A 22,013-nucleotide genomic window follows, 5' to 3' on the forward strand; every position below is an offset into this window, starting at 1 on the left:
CAGCGTGAAGTCACTCAAATATAGAATATAGCATTTTCCACTAGTGGAACCCATTGAAAAAAGAAATGACATTTTCTACAGATAAGAGATATTCAAATCTTTGATACATATTCTAGGCCATGCATATGTGGTATCAGGACATATGCAGGCAGAAATCCTTGCGTGTATCTAAATGATTATTGATGAAATTATGAAGAGTGGAAATGAGAAAAAGTAAAAAGAAAAATTTCAAGTGAGAAAGAAGCACCAAGGCTTTATTCAAATTCAGGTCTAGCAAGAAAAACGATAAATTATGTGAAATCTTTGTTCAGATGTGCTTTATTTGCCTAATTTATATGTTATGAATCTCAGCTTGGCCCAAAGAATCAGAATTTGCTCAAAACGTTGATTTTTGAACCACTGAAAGTTAGTCATAGTTCTAATATGTATAACCTAAGCTAAACCTTTTGCAATAATAAAGCTATTTTACTGTCAGAGTTAGGATCATATGTTTATTAACATTGGAATAAAATACATCATGCAGCAAAAACATTGGCAAGACCTGTGTATTAACCTCATGGGAGGGATTTGCTGAGAATAGAGGATACAATATATTCCTTTTTGAATGTCACCAAAGAGCTACATTCCCAAACTTAACCTTAAGATTGGAAACATCCTGATGGAATAATGTTCTATCTTACCTATTGCATTCATTATATTCTCTATTTTTTCATGTACCAATTGTAGAGGAATAATAGCATTTATTTTTACTATTGTGCTTTGAACTCCAGGGAACCTATTTCATTTAAATTATATTTTAGAACTCTCCTTCATAGCTAGAGATTGAATAACCTTTATTGCTATCACCTTGGAAATGTCAGTATGAAGTCATTTGATTCAGTGTAGAAAATGGATAGTGTAAGATGTAATCAAAGGGTCAACTCACCCAATAAGTATTGCATTTCCCCAGGCACAGTGAAATGGAAGATCTACTGCTATATGGAAAATAAGTAAATAACAGCCAAAGCAGAGAAGGCAATCTCAACCTCTGAAACCAGGACAGAAACAGCTATTATATAAGTATCTGGATAAGAATCAATTGGCTTCTCGATCACATGTATTGAAAAAGTGTAAACTTTTGGTCATTTGCAGCATGGCACTGCATAGCTGCAGAAATTATAACCATTCTCCCTGCAAGATACCAAGTGATGAAGAAAGTAAGGCATTCTTGTCAGTCTGGCTGGGTTTCAATCATGTACCATTTTCTAAATATAGTATTTCTATAGCATGCAAGTACTGACTATCTTATAATAAATATGTACAATAATGGGTGGTTATATAAATTGAATAAATACCTTCTAAAATCCCAAAGGTGCTTTTCCAAAAGGTAACTGGACTTTCTTGGTTGATTCCTTGAAAATGTTTCGCTTCTTGGATGAGACTGCAGTCCCAAGAAGTTTCTACACCTATTTGCACTCTGATTCAGGTGACTGAGGATACAGATCAACCCCAAGTGGCCTCAATAACTCTCAGAAAGCTAATGACAAACTTCAGCGTGCTAATGACCAGAAATATAAATCTTTCCATTCCCTACCATTCACTTAGAACTAAAGAAGCTTCTTGGATAAGAAGTGAAATGTTTTCAAGAAATAAACCAAGAAAGTCCAATTGCCTTTTGGAAAAGCACCTTTAGGACAACCATGACCTAGTCCTAGATGATTGAGAATCTCCATAGACATCTCTCCTAAAATGGCAACATAGATGCTACGCTGAAGGTAAATTGAGCGTATAAAAGAACACCTCACATAGTAAATGTGTATTTTGGCATTCTGCATCAGGTAGGGTTAATCTTTTTAAAACTGGTACCCTGTTTCCCCCAAAATAAGACATCCCCTGATAATAAGCCCAATCAGGCTTTTGAGCGCATGGCAATAAGGCCAAGTGCTTATTTCAGGGATCAAAAAAATATAAGACAGGGTCTTATTTTTGGGGAAACATGGTACATATGCAGCTGTAAAAATATTGTTCAATTTTGGATATAAAGGTGTGCTATTAATCTGTTGATGGCCAGGGTTGATTTGACCAATGAAGCTGTCAAATTCCTTTCTTTGTTCTTCCGTGTATATTCCCCCAAGAGATGCATACTTGGTGGAAGTGGACAACCATTTCAGATATAAATAGTATATGAAAAATGATCAAGGATATATAACTTCACTTCCGTGCTAGAACCTTCAATTTCAACAATGATTAGCTTTCCACTTATAGATGACTGTTACTAATTGACCACTATATTTATGTTTGCACATAGCTAAAAGTAAATATAAAAATTGGGACTATTTCATATCTTGGCATTTTGTCTGGCAATATTTACTGAGTTTGATATTAAGAGAATTTTTCAGTTATAGTTCTCTGAAAATATAGCTGCCATTGAAAACTGATTGTTGCTTAGAAAACTCCTCACTTTGAAAATTAACCCCCTTTTTAATGCCTGGGCTTTTCTTCCTCCCCCACCCCTCCTTGTCTAGCTATCTCCACCTTTTACCATCTCTATCTTATTGTTTTCCCCTTTTCTTTTTCCTTCCCAGTACAGCTATACTGCCACCCCCTGCCTCTATTTTTTATTTTTGTTTTTCATATTTTTTTTTTGCTATTTCTATTAGAAGAGGAAGGGAAATACATCTGAATACTGTATATAAGTAATTTCTATATGAGAACTCTAGGTTGGTAAGATGAGGAAAGTGATTGTTTTTTAAAAAAATTTGGATGAGCTCTAGTTTTATACTAAATACGTTTTGGAAATACAAATGGTGAGGCAAACTGGATAAATCATGAGTTGGATTACAGCATGATGGAATGATTTGCAAATCTCACATCTGAAAGAAATAGGCTGGATTTTAAAATAGAGAGCAAACTGCATCTTTCTTCTGGTGTGCCCTATTAGAAATTATATATATTTCTACTATGGTAAACTATTCTGTTATTGTTATATTTCAGTAGCTGTGCCGATTCAACCCTGGATTAGAAAAAAATGTACCAGATATAAATGCATAAATACATTAAGCTTAGTTAATGTTAACTGTGATTAGATTTTGTGTTTCAGCTATTGTTTGAATGTCTGGTTAGTTTATGGTTCTATCTAATGGACATAACAGAAAATAAATCAGCTAGATTAATCGAGTTATATGAATACAACCAAAAGCTATCTACCTAATACTAAAACTCCTGTTCCCATAAATTTTAACTGGTCAAAATGGTGCATCATACGGCAACAATGTTTGAACCAAGGAACCTCAAATGAACTAACTTACAGAATTTGTCCAAAATCTGGAAACCAAGGCTTTTGTGGCAAATTTTATAATTTTTTTTATTATAAAATAATGACTTAATATAAAATGTCATAAAGCATATCCTGTGCTGATGAGCTATTTTTAAGGCAGATAAATGTATCCCAACTTTTTGAGTGAAGGCAGTTGAAAGTCAATTGATAATTAACACTTGGAAGACAGGTTTTACCAATAAACATAATCATATTTATTTATGAGCAATATGAGATGAAGATACTTTCCAAAAGTTACAAAAGTCAAGTATATCATTTCTTAATTAGTTCATTTTTAAAAGGAAACTCCAAAATACTTTTCAAAAGCAGTATTTCTACTCTTTTTTCTTTTCTTTCTTTTCATTCATTTCTTAACCACCCTTCTGCCTCAGAGAATAGTTTATTCCATGGCTATTGCAAGCAATTTAATTTATGAATAGTTTAGAATGATTTTTTTTAAAAAATAAAGATTGTTTAATACAGTATGCTCTGCATAGATGTTCCAAGAGCACACAATCAATTAGCTAATAACTTGCATGTGCTAATGCACAAACAAAAATGAACTGACATACTGTTTATTCAAAGATCAGCAAAACATAAAAATATACCACACAACAATAAAATCAAATGGGTAAGATAAAATACAAGAGATCTCTACCCTAAAAATGTAACTTACATTATAATAGTGAGTTGGTTACCAGTGAATATATAAAATATTATAATCTATGAGGTAAGTATACATATCACCCAAAACAAAATAGATAACATGCATTAAACCTGAAGTGATGATTAAAACAAAACTATTTCTGTGACCAGTTATACCTCATTTTTATTGTGGCAACACAGAATTTGGCTTCAGCACAAGTTTTAAAGTGCTCTGAATCTGCTAGAAGATTCACATAACCTTTCTGGCATTTACATATTAGGAGCAAAATAGAAGCACATTTAGCATCCCTGTAGAATTTACAACATAATAAGTGAGAAATAAATTCAATCACAAGGGCATGCTTGGTTAATGGGGTTTCACAGTATTTGGTAACATGATGTGTTTGGCTTTAAAAAATGCTATCTTCCATTTAGGGAAAGTTAGATTTCATAAATATCTTGCTATATCCCAAGTGTCCTTTTTTATTCAATTTCTGCCATGTTGGGCAGCCTATTAACTTCAATCTGAAACTTCATATCTCTTTTTCTTTTTTATGAGTTGTTTGGCTTGTTCATACTGTAAAGAAATTAGGAATGGTACAAAAAAATCCATATAATGCCAGCTTCTGCTCTATAGTCAATTTCCAAGGGAAGAGAAAAACTTAAAGTTAATAGAGTCGGGTTGACTGGACAAAATTGGATATTCAGCCAGAGGTTTCAATTAATCTCAAAAATTGTCTGCACACTGATTCATGTTGAATAACCATATTCTGCAACTACATCAATGATAGTTGATAATCTTTTCAGAACCAATAGGTACCAATGTAATGTAGGGAAAAAATCAAAGTAATTTTCTTCCTTGTATAATAAAAAAGCTTCTTTATATACAATATACATATAGCACAGACAAAAGCAGTTAACTGTCCACTTCAAATGACATCAATTTTTCAGTGTTTCAGGCAAAGAATAGTTGTCATCATCCAGCAGATGTTTAAACTAAAACTGAACTAAGGATGTATTGTACTGAAAATATGCTTCCCACTTCAGATATCGGTTCTAAGTTAGAGCAAATGTTAGAAAACAATTTTTTTAAAAAATCCCATCATATTCCATGTCCATCCTGCCTTGTGAATAACTTTAGAATAAGAATCTATTCAAGTTTTCAAAGGATAAATAGGATTGAGCAAGAAAAGCTGGTCGTTACAAAAGTCTTACCTAGCCAATTCCCAAACTTTTTCTTCTAGGTAGCACAATTTAGCAAAAAAAAAAAGTGATCTCCTTCACTCTTTGTTCATAAAATTTCCAGATACAAATTGTCTATTCTGTTGCAAATAAAAGGATGCAACCCTCTGAAGTAGGTGGAAACATTTTATTTTTAACATTCAAGTAGTTGTGTTAGTAACTCCACTACAGGATATAGAATTCTATCACTGTCTTTCTATATAACACAAAACAAAACTAGCTCGAAAAACTTCACAATATGTTTAACACATGAAGTCTGCATTTGAAGACCGGCATCGAGTCCACAATATTCCAGAGTTTAATCAATCTTGTGAATACTAAAGATGCCCTCACACCCTTCTGCGGGAATTTATGTACACATACTTGAGAATAAGTATTCAAAAATTCTCAAGTATTGCGAATAAGGATTCAAAATATTAAAACGGAACACAAAGGACTAGAAAAGGCATCCCGCCTACAGTCCGCCGGGCATCTAAACTACAAACCAGCTCCGTAGCCGTTCCTCGAAGGAAGCACTTGATCACAGAAACACGATTTCCCCGAAATATTAATATTCAGCCCAAATGAATGAGGGGGAAAAAATCCCAGCCTGGTCGAGTCGAGTGGTGTCCCAGACGCCGGTAAATTCTTTTCCATCGTGGGGCGAATAGGCGCAAAGAAAGTGAAGCTCCAACCGCTTCTCAGTCGCCGGAGAGAAGAGCCGGCCTGGGCGACGGAGTCTTCAGAGGAATCAAATATGGCGGGAGAAGGCGGATCGCTTCCTCCGTCCCTTCTCTCTGAAGAGGAATCCCAGGCCCCTCCCTCCTCGCACCTGTTGCGCGCGGCCAGCAGCCAGTCCCAGCTCCCCTTCGCTACCTTGCGCGACTGGTAGCGCCGCTATTTGCTTGCTCGCTCGCTCCCCCCCCCCCCCACCTCCACCCAGCCCGCTTGCGGCTGCGCCTTCTTTTCCCGGCCTTGAAGCAACAGCAGCTGTAGCAACCTCGACGCCGCTGCCGCTTCCTCCCTCTGTAACCCACTCGGCTCCGGCCTTGACGTCGTTTCCTTCCAACATGGCGAGGACGGGAGGCTGCTGCTTTCGCCGCCGCCGCCGCTGCTGCTGCCGCTCTCGCTTCTGCCGCTGCTTCTAATGGAGGCTGAGGCAAACGGGGAGCGCTGCGTTCTTGTGAGACCCGATTCGTCCCTCCTCAGCGTCGAGCAGGGGCTGCGGTAGCCGCCTGGTCAGAGCCGGGTTTCGTTTTCGTCCGAAGAGGGGAAAGAGACGCTTTCCCGGGAAGTCTCTTCGGGTCTCAGCCGGCGGAGCCCTGAGAGTCACCCCCCGCTCATCCTCCCCTTTCCCCTCACTTTCAGCGCGCCCTCATGTATGAGGGGAAGAAAACGAAGAATATGTTCCTGACACGGGCTTTGGAGAAGATCCTGGCCGACAAGGAGGTGAAGAAGGCGCATCATTCCCAGCTGCGCAAAGCCTGCGAGGTGGCTTTAGGTAAATAGGAAGGGGAGACGGAGGGGGGGGGGGGAGAAGGAAGCGAAGGAAGTGTGGTGGGGAGGAAACCGGGTACCTGCGGCGGGCAGGCTGGGCCTTAGAATTGAATAGGGCGGCTGTCATTGTAGGGAGAGGCCGGCCTGGGAAAGGAAAGGCGATAGAGGTGGGTGGGGGGGGGGGTGTGAGGGTCGTTTAGGGTGAAAGGGCTGCTGCGTGCGCGGAGTGGGGCGGCAGAGGTGCGCCGCGGTCAGTTTTCGCCTGGATCCGGAGCCGGGAAGGGAGAGGATGAGCTGCCGTGGCCCTCCAGATACGTGAGGCCGGGCCTTTGTGATCTAGCAATGCGGCGAGTCACTCTCGAGGTGGATACGGGGATGGGAGACAGGCGGGGAACCCCTGTAAGGCTGTTCGTGCGTGTTTTGTACCAGTCTTGGGAAAGAACCTTGAGCGTGAACAGGAAGAATATTAATTATCAATTAACCATCCGCCTCTTCCCCCTCCCCCTTGCGTCGACGGCGAAATATCGGTTGCCTTGACATGGCTTTCTTTCTTTTTTTTTAACCTCCTCCCTCGCTCATAAACACACCCTGCATGAATAGGCAAGGGAAGGTGTGTAAAGAGTTGACCTGGAAGAACAAGGCCGTCTGGGAGGGGGAGCAGGTGATGGGCAGCAAGGGGAGGTGGGGGGGGGGCAGGAAGAGAACAGAAGCTGAAGACAAGAAGATGATGGAAAAACAAGGGACAGTGACACCCTGGCAACATTTGATACCTGATCTGAGAGGCTGTTGTGTAAGGAAAATGCATAACATCAGAAAAGGAGGCAGTGATGGAAGAGGGCATCTATTGTAGCATACAGAGATGGTTTTTTTAAAAAATGTGTTGTTTGGGAGGATTAGTGTTTCTTGTCTTACCTGTTTACTTAAGTCACTATGGAAGGAAATATGAAACTGATATTTATTAAATATGGATTTAAATCTTACTTGAACTACTAAAGGAAATCATATCTACATATCTCTACTTAAGGCTTCTGGCCCAAAAGAAGGTATTTATTGAAATGTTTTATGGATATATGTATAAATGTGGATATTCATCTTTATCATTTCCTTTCATTGTGATATACTTTGAGACATATACTTTGAGACACACCCTGGGTTTTACTTCTTATATAAAAGTAGTGGAACCCAGTGGGTTAACTAGTTTATAGATGATTATTTAAAACTATGCAATTAGACCTAGATCAGACAATTGATATTTTTGTTGCTTACATGTTATTAAATACTTTTATAATTTGGGGGGAAAATAATTTGTTCTTTGCTTCTGACCAAATTGCATTACTTTATGCATATTTCTAATCTAAATATAATTGTAAAATATTTTCAATACATTCCTTTTTATCTTCCATATTGTCAAAACTATTGAGATTCAGTATCTTAGCTTTAAACTTCTCAGAAGAAATAAATATAACTTTTTTTTAAAGTATCCATGTTCTTTTTTAATGGCATCCCATTTCAAAAATAAAATTTAAAAGAAAATGATTAGATCTTACCGTGTTAAATGATGTCTGCTTTAAATACTGGGACAAATACTAAATAGTAGAGTGGATCCAGCATACCTCAGTAGCATAATAGTTTACAGCACCAGGAACCTATATATATATTAAAAAATCATAGTTAGCAATGTGAGTATTAAGGTACAGTATTGATATCATTAACTTGACAGTTAAAATTGATTCTCATAAGAGCCTTTGCGTTCCTTTTTGGTTAATAGTTGATTTGGAAAGGCAGAAATTATCTATCGCTTGGTTGTCAGTTCTGAATCTGGTTGCTGTATCACTTTGATCTTTATTATATATAATAGTACAATTTTTTCATTATGCTTTTAGACTTTTATTACTAAAATTTGCAGATTACCACTGTAAGATCTAATCATTTTCTATTAGATTTTACTTAGATTTGCAGCTGAGAGTAGTATCAGCATAATGCAGATAATTGAAAGTTTTTCCTCCAGTTTTAACACAAAACTCATCTAATTCCAATGTATCCTTTCTCAAAATATATTCACCACATAGGTTAATAAATAAGAGAAAGTACACAGCCTTTTCCTCATTCCTATGCTGACCTAAAATATTTTGCCATATTCTCCCCAGACCATGACTTCTTGTCCTATGCATAGGTTTTATGTGAGGACAGAGAGATATTCTGAGATTCTCATTTTCTTAAGGGCATTCACAGCTTGATACAGTTTGAAAGAAGTGAAGGCCTTTCTATGGTCAATTAAACACTTATTAGATTTTTAGTTTTTCTCAAATATCCAGCATACATTAGCAGTAATGTCTTTGGTTTTCAGACTTTTATAAAACATACTGAATATCTGGCATCTCTCTTTCTTTGTAGAACTCTAATTTGCATTGGATAGTCCTAAGAATTATTTTGCTAGCATTAAAGATATTATGCAGTTATTCGAACATTCTGTTAAGTGTTCTTTCTTTGATTAGTTACTTGACAGATCTCTTTCAATCTGTCGTATATTCCTGTAAATGGAATATCTTCTAAAGTATCATGGATGATGATATATGTACACATTTTCAGTACGCTCCTTCCATCTGTAATCTTAATTGAGACAATTATTATCTGTCCATTGACATTTTTAGCATGCTAATTGAAGGCTGGGACTTCTTTCTGACTTGGAGTCATTCCTTGTTTTTCTGTGTCCATTTCCATCTTCGGTAGTTTTGCAAATCTTGTAATACTGCTTTTGTCACTTCAAATAGCTCTGTTAAAAAATTTTTTGTCAAGTTCCTTGCTGAGATCTTTTTCTTTCTTTCTTGGCTTTAGTTTTCTATCCAATCTCTCTGCTTTGCAAAGGGGGAGAGTAATTTCTCTCCTTTGCCATACCATTCTTTCTCCTCCTTGGAGAAATTGGAGAGAAAGGGATTTCATGAGAATAAGATGTTTTTGTAATGTGACTGTGGCTTACAACCCCAAGTTGTGGTGCAGTTGCATTGCTTTTTATGTGTACAGGACAACAAGCAGACATGAGCATTCTAAGGAATTGTCTATTTCCAGTTCGTTAAGAAGGACTACCACTATGATTCTTCCTTAAAATTGGATAATAAAGTGAAGGAATAGTAAATGTAGTAAAGCATTTGTGTATATTTTGCTGTTGGGCAATCCTTACTTGTACTGAGATCAAAAAGGAAAAATTCTTCCTCCAGTTTGTAGGATGAATCATCTTGATTTTCATTAGATTCTTATCATTAGATAATATCCTAATTAGTATAATATCCTAATTTTCAATGATATTTTGTGTTCTTTTGCTTTTGCCTTCCAATGCCAGCCTTGTTACTTAACTACATAAAAGCAAGTTCTAATGGAGGCAAGATTAATCCAAGAAGTACTTAAATTTATAACTAAAAACACTTGATGTTCTGACCCACCTTCACGTTCTGACCCAAAGGTTTACTGAGTGGCTCTGGACCATTCATTCTCACTCTAGACTGCCTCAAAGGGTATTGTTATAGAGGAAAATAGGAAGAAGTACTATATCTGCCAACTCAAGCTCCTCAATAAAATGCAGGATATAAATCAAATAAAAATACTATGTTAAAATTAGGGGGGGGGAGAATTACTAGACTGACTTTGCTAAGTGATATGTAAAAATAAAGTGTTATATTTTTGCCTATGGAGAAAAATCAAGATCATAATGATTACTAGAAATGTAGAAATGAATCCACATAGTAAATTTGTATATAAATTTATTGAGTATACAAATCATTATGACAATCTAATAAAAAGGTAATAAGCACATTTATAGAATTAGGCTGCATAACTCATCCTACATGTATAGGTTAAGGTATAAATCTTACAAAACCAGTTAGCTTATACCTTCAGGCTAGCTTCACTTTTTCATGTTAGAGGAAAGATATTGACTGTGTTTAGAATGTAGAAAGGGTATAGATTATATACTCTCCTTTGTTCCCATTACTTAAATATTCATTTTAATCTGTATGCTGTTCCAATCTTCGTGTTTTACAGTTATCTGAAAACTGGATCAACAGTCAATAAAAAAGCATTCCCATGAAACAAACAAACCTTGATCTTGAACACAATTGGGTGAAGAAAAACCTACCAGTACTTTAAGTAATTAAAATATTGTTTGAAATGCTAAGAAATTTTTTAAAGATTCAGTTGGAATCTGTTTTTCTTTAAATTAAATCCTTTATTTCATGTTCTGCATATGGTATAATAGAAACAGAATTTGGTGATCTCTCCATATAACATGTCTATGGAGATTCTCAATCATCCAGGTCATGGTTGTCTTGAAGTACTTTTTTCAAAAGTAATTGGACTTTCTTGGTTTTTTTTCTTTGAAAACATTTCACCTCTCTTCCAAGAAACTTTTTCAGTTTTAAAGAAGTTTCTTGGATGAGAAGTAAGACACTGTGAAAGACCAATTGACTTTTGGAAAAGCACTTTTGGGACTCCATATAACATCTTTTCAGGTATTAAGAGTTCTTTTAGTCTTTTCTTCTCAAGGCTAAAACACTTAGTTCCTTTAGACTTTCTTCATAGCTGTATGTATCTAGTCTCCTGATCATTCCCATTCTCTGAATTTGCTCCAGTATCTCCGAATTCTTAGGATTGCATATGGCACTTGAGGTGCTTTATCCTTGTAGAATAAAGTACAACTTGGAGATTTGGGAATTGTTTTGATGATGCAGTCTAAATTTGCATTTCCCTTTTTCTCAGCCATATTATACAGCTGACTCATACTCAGTTTTCGATCAAATATTATTCCATCATCTTTTTTTACAAGTCCAGTTAATAAGAAAGGTCTCACATTCTATATCTCTGCACTTTATTTCTGTTACTCAGATGAACAACTTGGCATTTTTCTCTGATGGTTTAAATCTATTTCCTTAATCTAATTTTACATTTTATTCCTATCTTTTAGATTATTAGCCATTCCACCCAATTTTCTATTATATTTATCTTTTGTAAGCATTGGTTTTTCCTCTTAATGCTCTTGCAGATGGTCCTCACTTAATGACCCTAATTGGGACTGGAATTTCTATCGCTATTGGAAGTGGTTGTTAAGTGAAAGATGATTGCACCACTTAGTGATGGCAGTTCCTGTAGTTCCAGTTTTTGTTGTCAGGCCAGGCCCACACTGTTGTTAGTCCAGGACTTCATGCTTCTCCTGATCTGTGTTTGCTTCCACTTCAACTTCTTGACACACCTGTCTCTCCCTGTTCCCATATCTGACTTCTTTTGCTTTTCTGCACTCTGCCACCTACCCCACTACCCCCAACTGACCTTTGCTGAAAGTGCCCTTGGGGAACCAACCTGCTGGCTTCAATGTATTAGAATCTGCTGGCTCTTCACAAGGCTTTGCAAGAGGAAGGCTGGGCTAAGAGTGAGCAGAGGGCCTGCAGATAGGTTTTTTGGCGCTGGGCTTGCCTACACTCTCGCTAAAGCTCTGCAGGCTGGGCTTCCAGGTGCACTTCCAATGTGAGTTGCAGAGCCTGCACTTCACCTCTGGAAAGGTATCTTCCCTACGTTTCCTCCAGTTCTGCTGCCACCCTGAATAATGCCTCAGGCACAGTTTCATCTGGGGAGCCACCTCCTTTCCTTCCTTACCTGGTGATCAAGAGTGCTGCAGTTCACCATCCTGTCCCACAGCCTCCTTCCAGGCCAGGCCTACAAGCTCCCTATAGCAGATGAAACTCTACCACCATGCCACCGGCTGCATGCTCACCCAGTATCTGGATTCTAGGCCAGCAGCAGAAGAAGAAGACAGCAAAGAATCAGCTGGTGATGGCAGTGGTGGGTGTGTGCATGTGTATTGAAACGGCCTTGCAGTCGAAAGTGCATGTGGGCTTCCAAGTGCCCAAATTTTGATCATTTGACCACATTGATGCTGTGACAACCATACCTTCAAGGACCTGTTGTAATTATCGTTAGTTCAGTGGTGCCATTACTTGAACAGTTGCTGAACAAATGGTCATTAAACAAAAACTATCTATAATGAATAAAATTACTGAAGAATAAAGGTTCAGAAGAGAACTTTGTGGTATCTCAAATAGTATTTATTCCAATTTAATGAGAAAACAATAAGTACTCAAGTACAGTTTTCAAGTCAACTATGTATCACTATGTTTTGCCATTCTGTGCACACTTGCTTGCTAAAAAGAATGGGATAGAATATCAGATGCTTTTCTGTAACCAAGATGTTGTTCAGCTTGCTTTAATGGCAATCTATTTTTGTTCTTAAAGATAATCCCTTTAATTATTATTCTCAAGTAAAAGTGTTTTAATTTTTCAGAATAGGACTTTTGCCTACTATTTTTATATAGTTATTAAATGTTTTCCTTAGCATTTGTGATCATTTGCTCTTGCAGTCCTTTTTTAAAAAGCCATGATAAAACGTTTTTAGTCCAGTCCTGACTAGCTGCTCTTTAGACTATAAAATTGGCCATGTAAAAAAAAAAAAATCTAAAGTCTGTAGGAATGATGATTTTACTGTGCCATCTGAGGTTTTATTGGTATAATTTAGATGCCTAATGAAATTTCTAATTACCAAGGCTTGTTCTGTGATGATCAACAGATGTATCCAGTTACATGTTGTCTGTTTGCACATATGGTGTCAGGCTCTTTGGCAGCTGCTTAAAACCATAGATTCTTTCCCAAGCCCGATTTTTCCAGAGTTCTCTTGAAAAAGATTTGCTGAGATAAATGGGATGGACTTAACAAGAATTCCAGCAACTGAGCTATTACCAATTTGGAATCAATATATTCCATATAAACTGATGGGGCATGCTACCTGCAGATACTATCAAGATACCAATATAATAGATGTTTTCCATCTGCATTGAGGAAATAGTGTTCAAAATATTAATGCATTTTTCAGGTTGTTCAGAATAAGGAACAATTGTTTAGGAACCAAATTACATCTGGAAATTTGAATCTTGGCAAGTGGACTTCTTTTCTTTTTGGTTTGAAACATCCATCAACTTCCTCAGTCTTATAAGCTGATAAACAGTGAGATGTTTGAAACGAAAAAGAAAAGACGTCTACTTGCCATGATTCAACTTCCAGACAACTGTATGTGGATGACTGAGAATTTTCATCAACAAATGACATAGATAATTCTACCTCTGTCCTTTCAACACAATTGTGGCATAGGGCTCTGATCTGTATAAAATACTGCAGGTAATTCTTGACTTATGACTGTAATGGAGCCTATCCGTTATGGTAGTCAGTTGTGATAGTCATAAAGTAGGTCATCACATGACTGGCCCCAATTTTACAACAGTTTTTGCAACAGTCGTTAAACGAACCCATTGTTCCCTATAAGGTACTTTTGTTGAAAACCAGAAGTAAACTGGTTTTCAGCAAAATGTCATGAATTGTGATCAAGTGACTGCAAGATAATGCAAACAGCCAAAATGCCATCATATGAACCACAAGGGGCAGATAACATAAGCCGGGTTGTAAGTATCTTTTGGGAACTCCATCGTAACTTTATAGTAACATTGCAACATTGTCGATAAGCAATCAATCATAAATTGAAGACTATCTGTATTTTGTTGTTGCTTCTGCGATAAAACAATAAAAGTAAGGAATTATAGAATGTACTTTAAAATGTCATTTTGGAGGGGTAAGGTGCTCATTCCTATCTTCCACTTACTTTCATTCTTTCTTTCTGAAGGCCTTGTGGAACTCTCTTAATCTAGGTGTGTGATAGCACTCAGTTCAACAACAATGAGAAAATCAAACTAAATGTTTGCAGTTTGAGTTAAATAGGCTCTCCCCCAGTTGGCCATAACTCAGTTAGTCCTACATCTAGTCCTCAACTTATGACCACAATTGAGCCCCAAAATTTATGTTGCTAAGTGAGACATTTGTTAAGTGAGTTTTGCCCCATTTTACTATCTTTCTTGACACAGTTGTTAAGTGAATCACTGCAGTTGTTAAGTTAGTAACATGGCTATTAAATGAATCTGGCTTCCCCATTGATGTTGCTCGTCAGAAGGTCGCAACAGATGATCACATGATCCCGGAGCACTGCAACCGTTATAAATATGAGTCAGTTGGAAATTTTCATCATGTGATCATGGGAATGCTGCAATGGTCATAAGTGTGAAAAATGGTCATAAGTCTTTTTTCAGTGATTGTAACTTTGAACAGTCACTAAACAAACTGTAAGTGGAGGACTAACTGTATTTGATTTCTGAAAAATTTAATGAAATTTAGTGAAAGTTTTCAATTAGCATGATAATGTTCTGATTTATTATCTCACACCTCCATTTGTTTACTACCCTCATCTTTTTTTACTCTGTTGCTTAATTGATATGCAAAAATTTGCCTGCTTTTGTTTAAATTAGTACTTTGGATTGATAAACTACTGGTCCAAAGTTAAGAAAAAGCTGATATCATCCCCTCTTTTTCCGAAGCTAAAGCTGAAGTGTGGTCAAAACCTGAATATATTATTCTAGTCACACAGGAAAAAAAGGTGTTTGGACAAAAAAAATCAGGAGTCCGATATCACTTTTCTAGATAACAAAATATTAAAAAGGCATACATGTTATGAGTTGCAGCTCATCTCATCAGATGCATAGAGATGATGGGAGTTGCAGCTCATGAAAGCTTAACACCTTTTTAATCAGAAAAGGTGCTATCAGACTCCTCCTGAATTTTTGCCACTATAAACTAATACATATCTCCTCTTACAAACATATGTGAAGTTGCTTATCATTCTAAAAGCTCTTAAAGCTTAAAGAAGTGAATTTATGCAAATAACGACTTCACCAGTCTAACACTCAGCCACCACAGAAATCAGATGAAGAGAGCACACAGATGAAGTGGCAGAGGAACAGGCTGAGTCAGCTAATCCAGACCCTGAGCTAGAAAAGGTCTTAAATCTAGCAATCTGTCACAAATTGAGAGAAAAGCAAAGTCAAGGAAGGAAAGAAGAACAGTTTATCAAATAATAGTACTAAGTTAGTTAGAGCTATGTAGGTCTGGGGCTGTTTGCCACTCCACAAAGCAGAGTATAGGGTGGCCAAAAAGGGATAATTGAAGGGGAGGCAGTCCCTTACCTTAGAAGAAACGAGCCATGGAGTTGGGAGGGACTGAGCCCAGAATGGCTTGGATTTGGATGGGATTTTGAGTAATGACTGGCAGAATTTGGATAATGATGGCAACGGAGAGTGACAAAGTTGCTATTGCTAAGCAATGTGGTTGCATGACATTGTGCTTTACAACTGTATTGCTTAGTGATGGAAATACGGGTCCCAATTACTATCACAATTCGAGGACTACCTGTAATATATTTGATTTGGATTTAGCCTGGTGCAATATATGAATTATTTTTGTTTTAGGATTATATACAAAATAGACCGCTGCAGTTTAATCAGATGGATTAAAACAAATCTTGAGTTAGCATGAATAAATACTAAATTAAAAAAATATTAACATGAATAAATAACGAATAATTGCTGGCATGAATGTTAAGTGGACTGAAATAATTTTCTATTACTTGTGAACCTGTAGCAAACTGTCCCCAGGTAACATTTAAAAACCATCCCTAATTTTCCATATTTTACACTGATTATTTTATATATGCTATGTATATGCAGTCCCCCTTAGATTTTTGAGGGAAAAGGAGGGTATCCTTATTTTTATATATTTTGTATATTTATACCAGTTTTACTTGTATAACTATACTTGTCATACAGAATTTAATTGTACCATTTTTTATGTCAGGATGAAGCTAATTAACTAAATAAAAACCTGGAACTTTATTTCCTGATCTCATATATTTAATTGTTGCAAGAATCAGCATCTGAATTATTTTTAAGGTTAATTTATTTAATATATCTTGTCTGTCTTTCAGAAGATCAAGGTATTGTACACAGTGTTCGTTCGTTATATTTCTTACCCACCACTGGAGTCATCTGAAGTAGCTTGGGGAAGAGTGATCTTTCCAAAGTTTCTGAAGCTTCTGTGGCTGAGTATGGACTTGAGCCAGGATTTCCCTGGTGGCAATCCAACACTTTTAACCATACCACCACATCTGTTTTTGGTAACATTAGTGCAATCCTCTTGCATCATTTCCAAGCCATTCCAAAGAATCTCAGGCTGTAACCTAGTCGCTTGCAGACTTAAAGTATAAAAATCATGCCAATGATTGCTCTCTTAATTACATTACTGTAATATTCATTTTTATAAAATGGGTAGTTCTTTGTGTATTGAACATGCCCCATCATTATTGCAGTCTTGAGGAAAAAGGAATCTCTGCTAACTTTTAGATTTGTTTAGTTGTATAAACTTTGAATTTCCCCCAGTGATACTCTTGTTTCTTAAAGGTTATGTTTCTACATTAGTCACGGGTGAAATCCAGCAGGTTCTGACAGGTTCTGGAGAACAGGTAGTGGAAATTTTGAGCAGTTCGGAGAACCGGCAAATACCACCTCTGGCTGGCCCCAGAGTCGGGTGGGAATGGAGATTTCGCAATATCCTTCCCCCAGGAATGGGGAGGGAATGGGGATTTTGCAGTATCCTTCCCCTGGAGTGTGGTGGGAATGGAGATTTTGCAGTATCCTTCCCCTGCCAAGTCCACCAAGCCTCGCCCGCAGAACCGGTAGTATAAAAATTTGGATTTTACCACTGATTAGTCACCATATGATTCTGGTGTAGATCAGGGTGGATTTGATTTAAATCAAACTGATTTAAATCACGATTTAAATCACTAGTCAGTAAGGCTTGATTTAAATCATAGTTTTCTACATAAAGACTAATTCTTGCTGGTATAACTTTAATATGCAAGTAGATGAAGATTTTTAGAATAACAACTTTTCATATTAGTTTTTTTATCCCCAGTTTAATAGGTTAATCATTCATATTTGGACAACTTTTCTGTTGTACTTAGGAAGGAGAAAAATAATAATTACCTTAATAATAACAATTTAAATAGATTTATTCAACTGAAACAATAACATTACAGCATATGTTATTTGCTTAAACAAACATCCATGTTTGTTAACTAATTTGGCTAAACAATATATATATATTTTAAGAAACTTAGACTGTCAGCCCAGCCTACACATAAAAACTTAAATACTGTCCTCTGTAGCTCACTCGTCATCTTCATCTTCTTCTTTGTTCATAATCTGGAAAAGAAAAACAAGCTTTCCTGCTTTATCGGGTCCCAAACGATTTCTCAATTTAGAATGAATGAGTCCAAAGGAAGAGAATATTCTTTCAACGCCTGCAGAAGAAGCTATTGCTGTTAAAAGTGAAATCATTACTTGAACAGTCTCTAAATCCAAGAGTTTAAGTGACTTCCACCAGTTCACTGGTGTGACTTTCTTTAAAATATCTTCAGCAAACATAAATTTCTTGAATGGTTCCCCCTTAGCTTTGAAGTTTATTATAGTTGGCATTACAGATGGATGATTGCTGGATACCCATGTCATAGTTAACTCCTCTTCCTCAGCACTTAAGTTTTGACCCTGATACTGGATATTGACAATATTTGCCAAAAAATGAGTTGGAGACAGTACTTGTCCCATTGGTTTTTTTAATGCTTGTAATTTAATTCTGTCCATGTGTAGTTCTCTTTTTAAGTGTTCACTCAGTTCTTTCCAAATTTCAACAGCATCAGCAGTAAGACAGCTATTTTTCTGTATTTTGTTTAAAGCTTCAGAGATGGGTTTCAGGATGCTCGGCATATATTCAACATTTCTCTTAAGCCCAATGTTGAGGATTGTGGCCGTGACAGTGCCATCTATTTTATCTCGATTTTCTTCACAAACTGTCATCAGAATAGGCCAGTTCTTGATATACTGCTCAAAACAGCCCACCACAGAGTTCCATCTAACATCTTGTGGGAGCGTTAGCTTGGTTCCACCCATCCTTTTCAGAGCTGCTGCAGCAAAATGATTGTTACGGAAGTATTTAGCAATTTCAACAACATTAGTCTTTATTTCTGGAACACTTAAGTCTTTGGCTAAGAGGTGCAGCAAATGAGCACTGCAGCCATATGTTATTAGCTTTGTATTCCCTTCCTGCTCTTCTAAATTTCTTCTCATCTTGGATACATTTGCAGCATTGCCTGTGACCAAACTGCGTACTAGACATTTGAATTTTTGTTCACATGTTGTTATAGCTTTTACTGCCACTTCTTGTAAGTATTCTGCTGTGTGTGCATTTCCTGACGTATCAATTGTTTGTGCAAGGAAGACTTTCCCTTCTTCTGTTGTTATACAAGCACATACAATAGGATCATTGTGGACATTACTCCACCCATCAATACTTAGGTTAACAATTCTACCCTCCAGAGCTGTTGCACATTGCTCCATTTCTCTGTCATACACTTTATCCAGCAGTTTCCCTGCAACATCTGCTCTGCTGGGTGGACTGTATCCTGGTCTCAGTGACTGAACCATATTAATGAAATGTGGGTTCTCAGTCAGACGGAAAGAAGAGTTCGTTGCATAAACAAACTGGGCAATTTTTTCATCAATTAACTATTTTTCTAATCATCTAGTTTTTATCACAAACTTATCTATGGTGATTCCAGGAGGGAAGGTTTTTTTCTTTCTTTTAGGTGATAGTGATATGTGGCTGTGGGTGTCTGATGATGATGATGCTAATGAAGCTCTATCCTGGATGGATAACTCTGAAACTGTAGAACAGGAGGATGGTGATCTTGAAGGTGGATAGTTTCCAGAATCCATGAATTCCCCTAAACAAAAAAGTCAATGCTGTTATTTTATTGTTTATACAATTTCTGCTTATTGTACACAGCACTGCCCCAAAAGGAATATTTGCTTTTCTTCATAACTGTACCAAATGACAGCAACATGCAGTAATAATAAGAAATATAGTTTTGCTCAAACATGACAGTTCAAGGCAGTCTTTAGAAATATGATTCAATAAAAATGTTTACCAACCTGAAGATCCTGCCTGTTCAAATGTGTTTCTTTGGTCATCTTCATCACAGCACTTCTCATGATGTGCCTCATTCGGGCCACCAGGCCTTGCATTTCTTTGTTGCAGTGTTTGCAGTTTGCATGCATGCCTGCCTTACCGATAGGTAAAAGAACTTCATTAAAATATTGCCAAACTGGGTCTCTTTTACGGCCTGCTGCCATTATAGGTTTTTTCCTCCAAGGAAAGAATGTGATAAACCTCAGGTCATACACACAAAAAGATCCAAAGACTTGTCTGTCTGTGGCTGTGCAATATTGTGCTCAGAAAGTTTCACTTTCATTTTGTACTGCTTGTCTGCTTGCCCCTTCCTCCTCACACTTAGTTTCACTTTCTTCTTGCGCAGATCTATTCCACTCCAAACAATCAGAAAAATATTGTTTCTATTCTATTCACTGAACTTCTTGAAACTTAGCACTGAAGGGGTTGATTCTGTATTCATAGGTTTGTAGAACAATAGGATTAAGATCTTTTTCTCAACTCTGTTCATGTTATAACATTTTTGCTGTGAAGAAGAGGCATGTGATCTCTGCTGAGTCAAATTCAGTTTTGAGAACTGCAAAAGTAAACCAAGCATCTGTGATAATATCTTGTAGGCAGAGAAACTGCCCAATAATCTTACAAAAACCTCTGGAAGAGCATGACATTGTGAATGGATTAATGGAATTTATTTACCAAAAAAATTAAACATATACAGCCTTATTCTACATAATTAAAAAACTAATCTTTATTTCATGATGGAATAACCTTTGGATGGTAATATATTTTCCTCAAAAAGCATTTTATTTAAAAAAATCTGATTTAAATAAAAAAAAATCCGATTTAAATAAAAAAAAATCCGATTTAAATTTAAAAAATCTGATTTTTTTGATTTTTTTAAAAAAATCATTGATTTTTATCCACCCTGCTGTAGATAATTGCAACTTGTCAAATAGCAGGGAGCTATTTTCATAGATAAAAGCTCTATAAGTTTGTTTCCTGATCTGGCATTTAATACCTATAAGCATTTAAGTTAAATTAACCAGATTAATTTGTGACAGTTTATGTCCAGGTATTTCTCTGGTAGGCTTTTCTGCAGACCTGTTTTGATCATTTCATTATTAAAAACTTTGAAGTTTAGACTGATTATAGTTTGTTCTCAGACACATATATCTCGTACTTCATGCAGAAAAGTTCTGGGGAAATGTAATTTAGTTTGATTGGTTCTTTTTTCTTTTCGTATATGTTACAGAAGGAATATATTTCAGGCATTCCTCAGCTCATTATGCTCAAATGTATGCCTTCTAGAAGTTCCTCAATAAGTAAAAAACCCTGAAATCTGGATTTCAAGTAGTGTTCACTTACTGACCACATTTGGGGCTGGCAACTCTGTCACTAAGTAGTGCAGTCAGTAAGCACAAAATCATGTGACCATATTGACTTATGATAATAGTTCTGGCTGTGGTGGTTAAATGCCACATCACATGATCATGATTTGCAACTTCCCGCCGGCTTTCCCATTGACTTTACTTAGCAGAAGCTGGCTATGAAGGTTGCAAATAGTGATCAAATGACTGTGGGATGCTGCAACTGTTGTAAATTGGAATCACCTGACCACAAGCAGCTGCAACTTTGAAGACAGGTTGGAAATCTCCTTTCCCAGGATCATTATAATTTTATCGCTAAACAAATAGTCAGTAAATGAGGTACTGTAGCATATTTGTGTACAAGACTAGCCTTGTCTTAAAAATGCACAGAACATTCAAGTCAGATAATCTTAATATGGATTATGGAGTGGTTTATTGATGTCTCATTATGTGTATGTGTGTGTACACATGCATGTATACACACACATGCACACGCATGCAGAGAATTTACTTGCAAATTCAGTATTTTGTTCTCTGCTGAAGAATAGCTGAAATTCTATAGCCCTATAATCCCTTTTTATATTAGCTTTTGTGATCATTTCGTTTCTGGTTCTTCATTTCTGTTTTCCAAACATTGTGAAATACTATTAATATTAACACTATGATATCTTTATTTTAAAAATGCCCACAATTTGTCTTCTGCAAAAAGTATAACCCCTGTAATTTTTTTCATGTATAAAACTGTAGAATAATACCAGGCATTAAACAAAGTATCAGAAGTAATTGCATAAAATATTTTTTCAACAAGAAAGTGCATGTTGGCAAAATTATTCTGTAGGACTATATTGTATTATCGAAGCCAGCTAATACTTTAATGTGGGTACATTTAAAATCTCTATATATTTAAGGAAATTCTAACTGGTTCATTCCTCATGACTTATCAAATTTATAACATATTTATAATGATAAAAGGAAGGAAATTGATGTATGATACCGGTACTTCAAAATATTTT

The 22,013-nt window shown here is 36.5% G+C and overlaps 1 protein-coding gene across 2 annotated transcripts in view; it reads left to right on the forward strand.

Annotated features, from left to right (window-relative positions):
- Positions 1 to 6,340: 6,340 nt before the first annotated feature.
- Positions 6,341 to 22,013, forward strand: part of ARFGEF1 (ARF guanine nucleotide exchange factor 1) — a 63,525-nt gene continuing 47,852 nt past the window's right edge. For both annotated transcript variants that reach the window (XM_070940502.1, XM_070940504.1), the window contains exon 1: positions 6,341 to 6,662. In XM_070940502.1, the coding sequence (XP_070796603.1) occupies positions 6,539 to 6,662 (124 nt within the window). In that variant the 5' untranslated portion in view covers positions 6,341 to 6,538. The remainder of the gene's footprint in view (positions 6,663 to 22,013) is intronic.

Source organism: Pituophis catenifer, unplaced genomic scaffold (genome assembly GCF_029215685.1).
Source record: "Pituophis catenifer annectens isolate HBS135680 unplaced genomic scaffold, rPitCat1.0.hap2 SCAF_3, whole genome shotgun sequence".
NCBI classification, from domain to species: Eukaryota; Metazoa; Chordata; class Lepidosauria; order Squamata; family Colubridae; genus Pituophis; species Pituophis catenifer.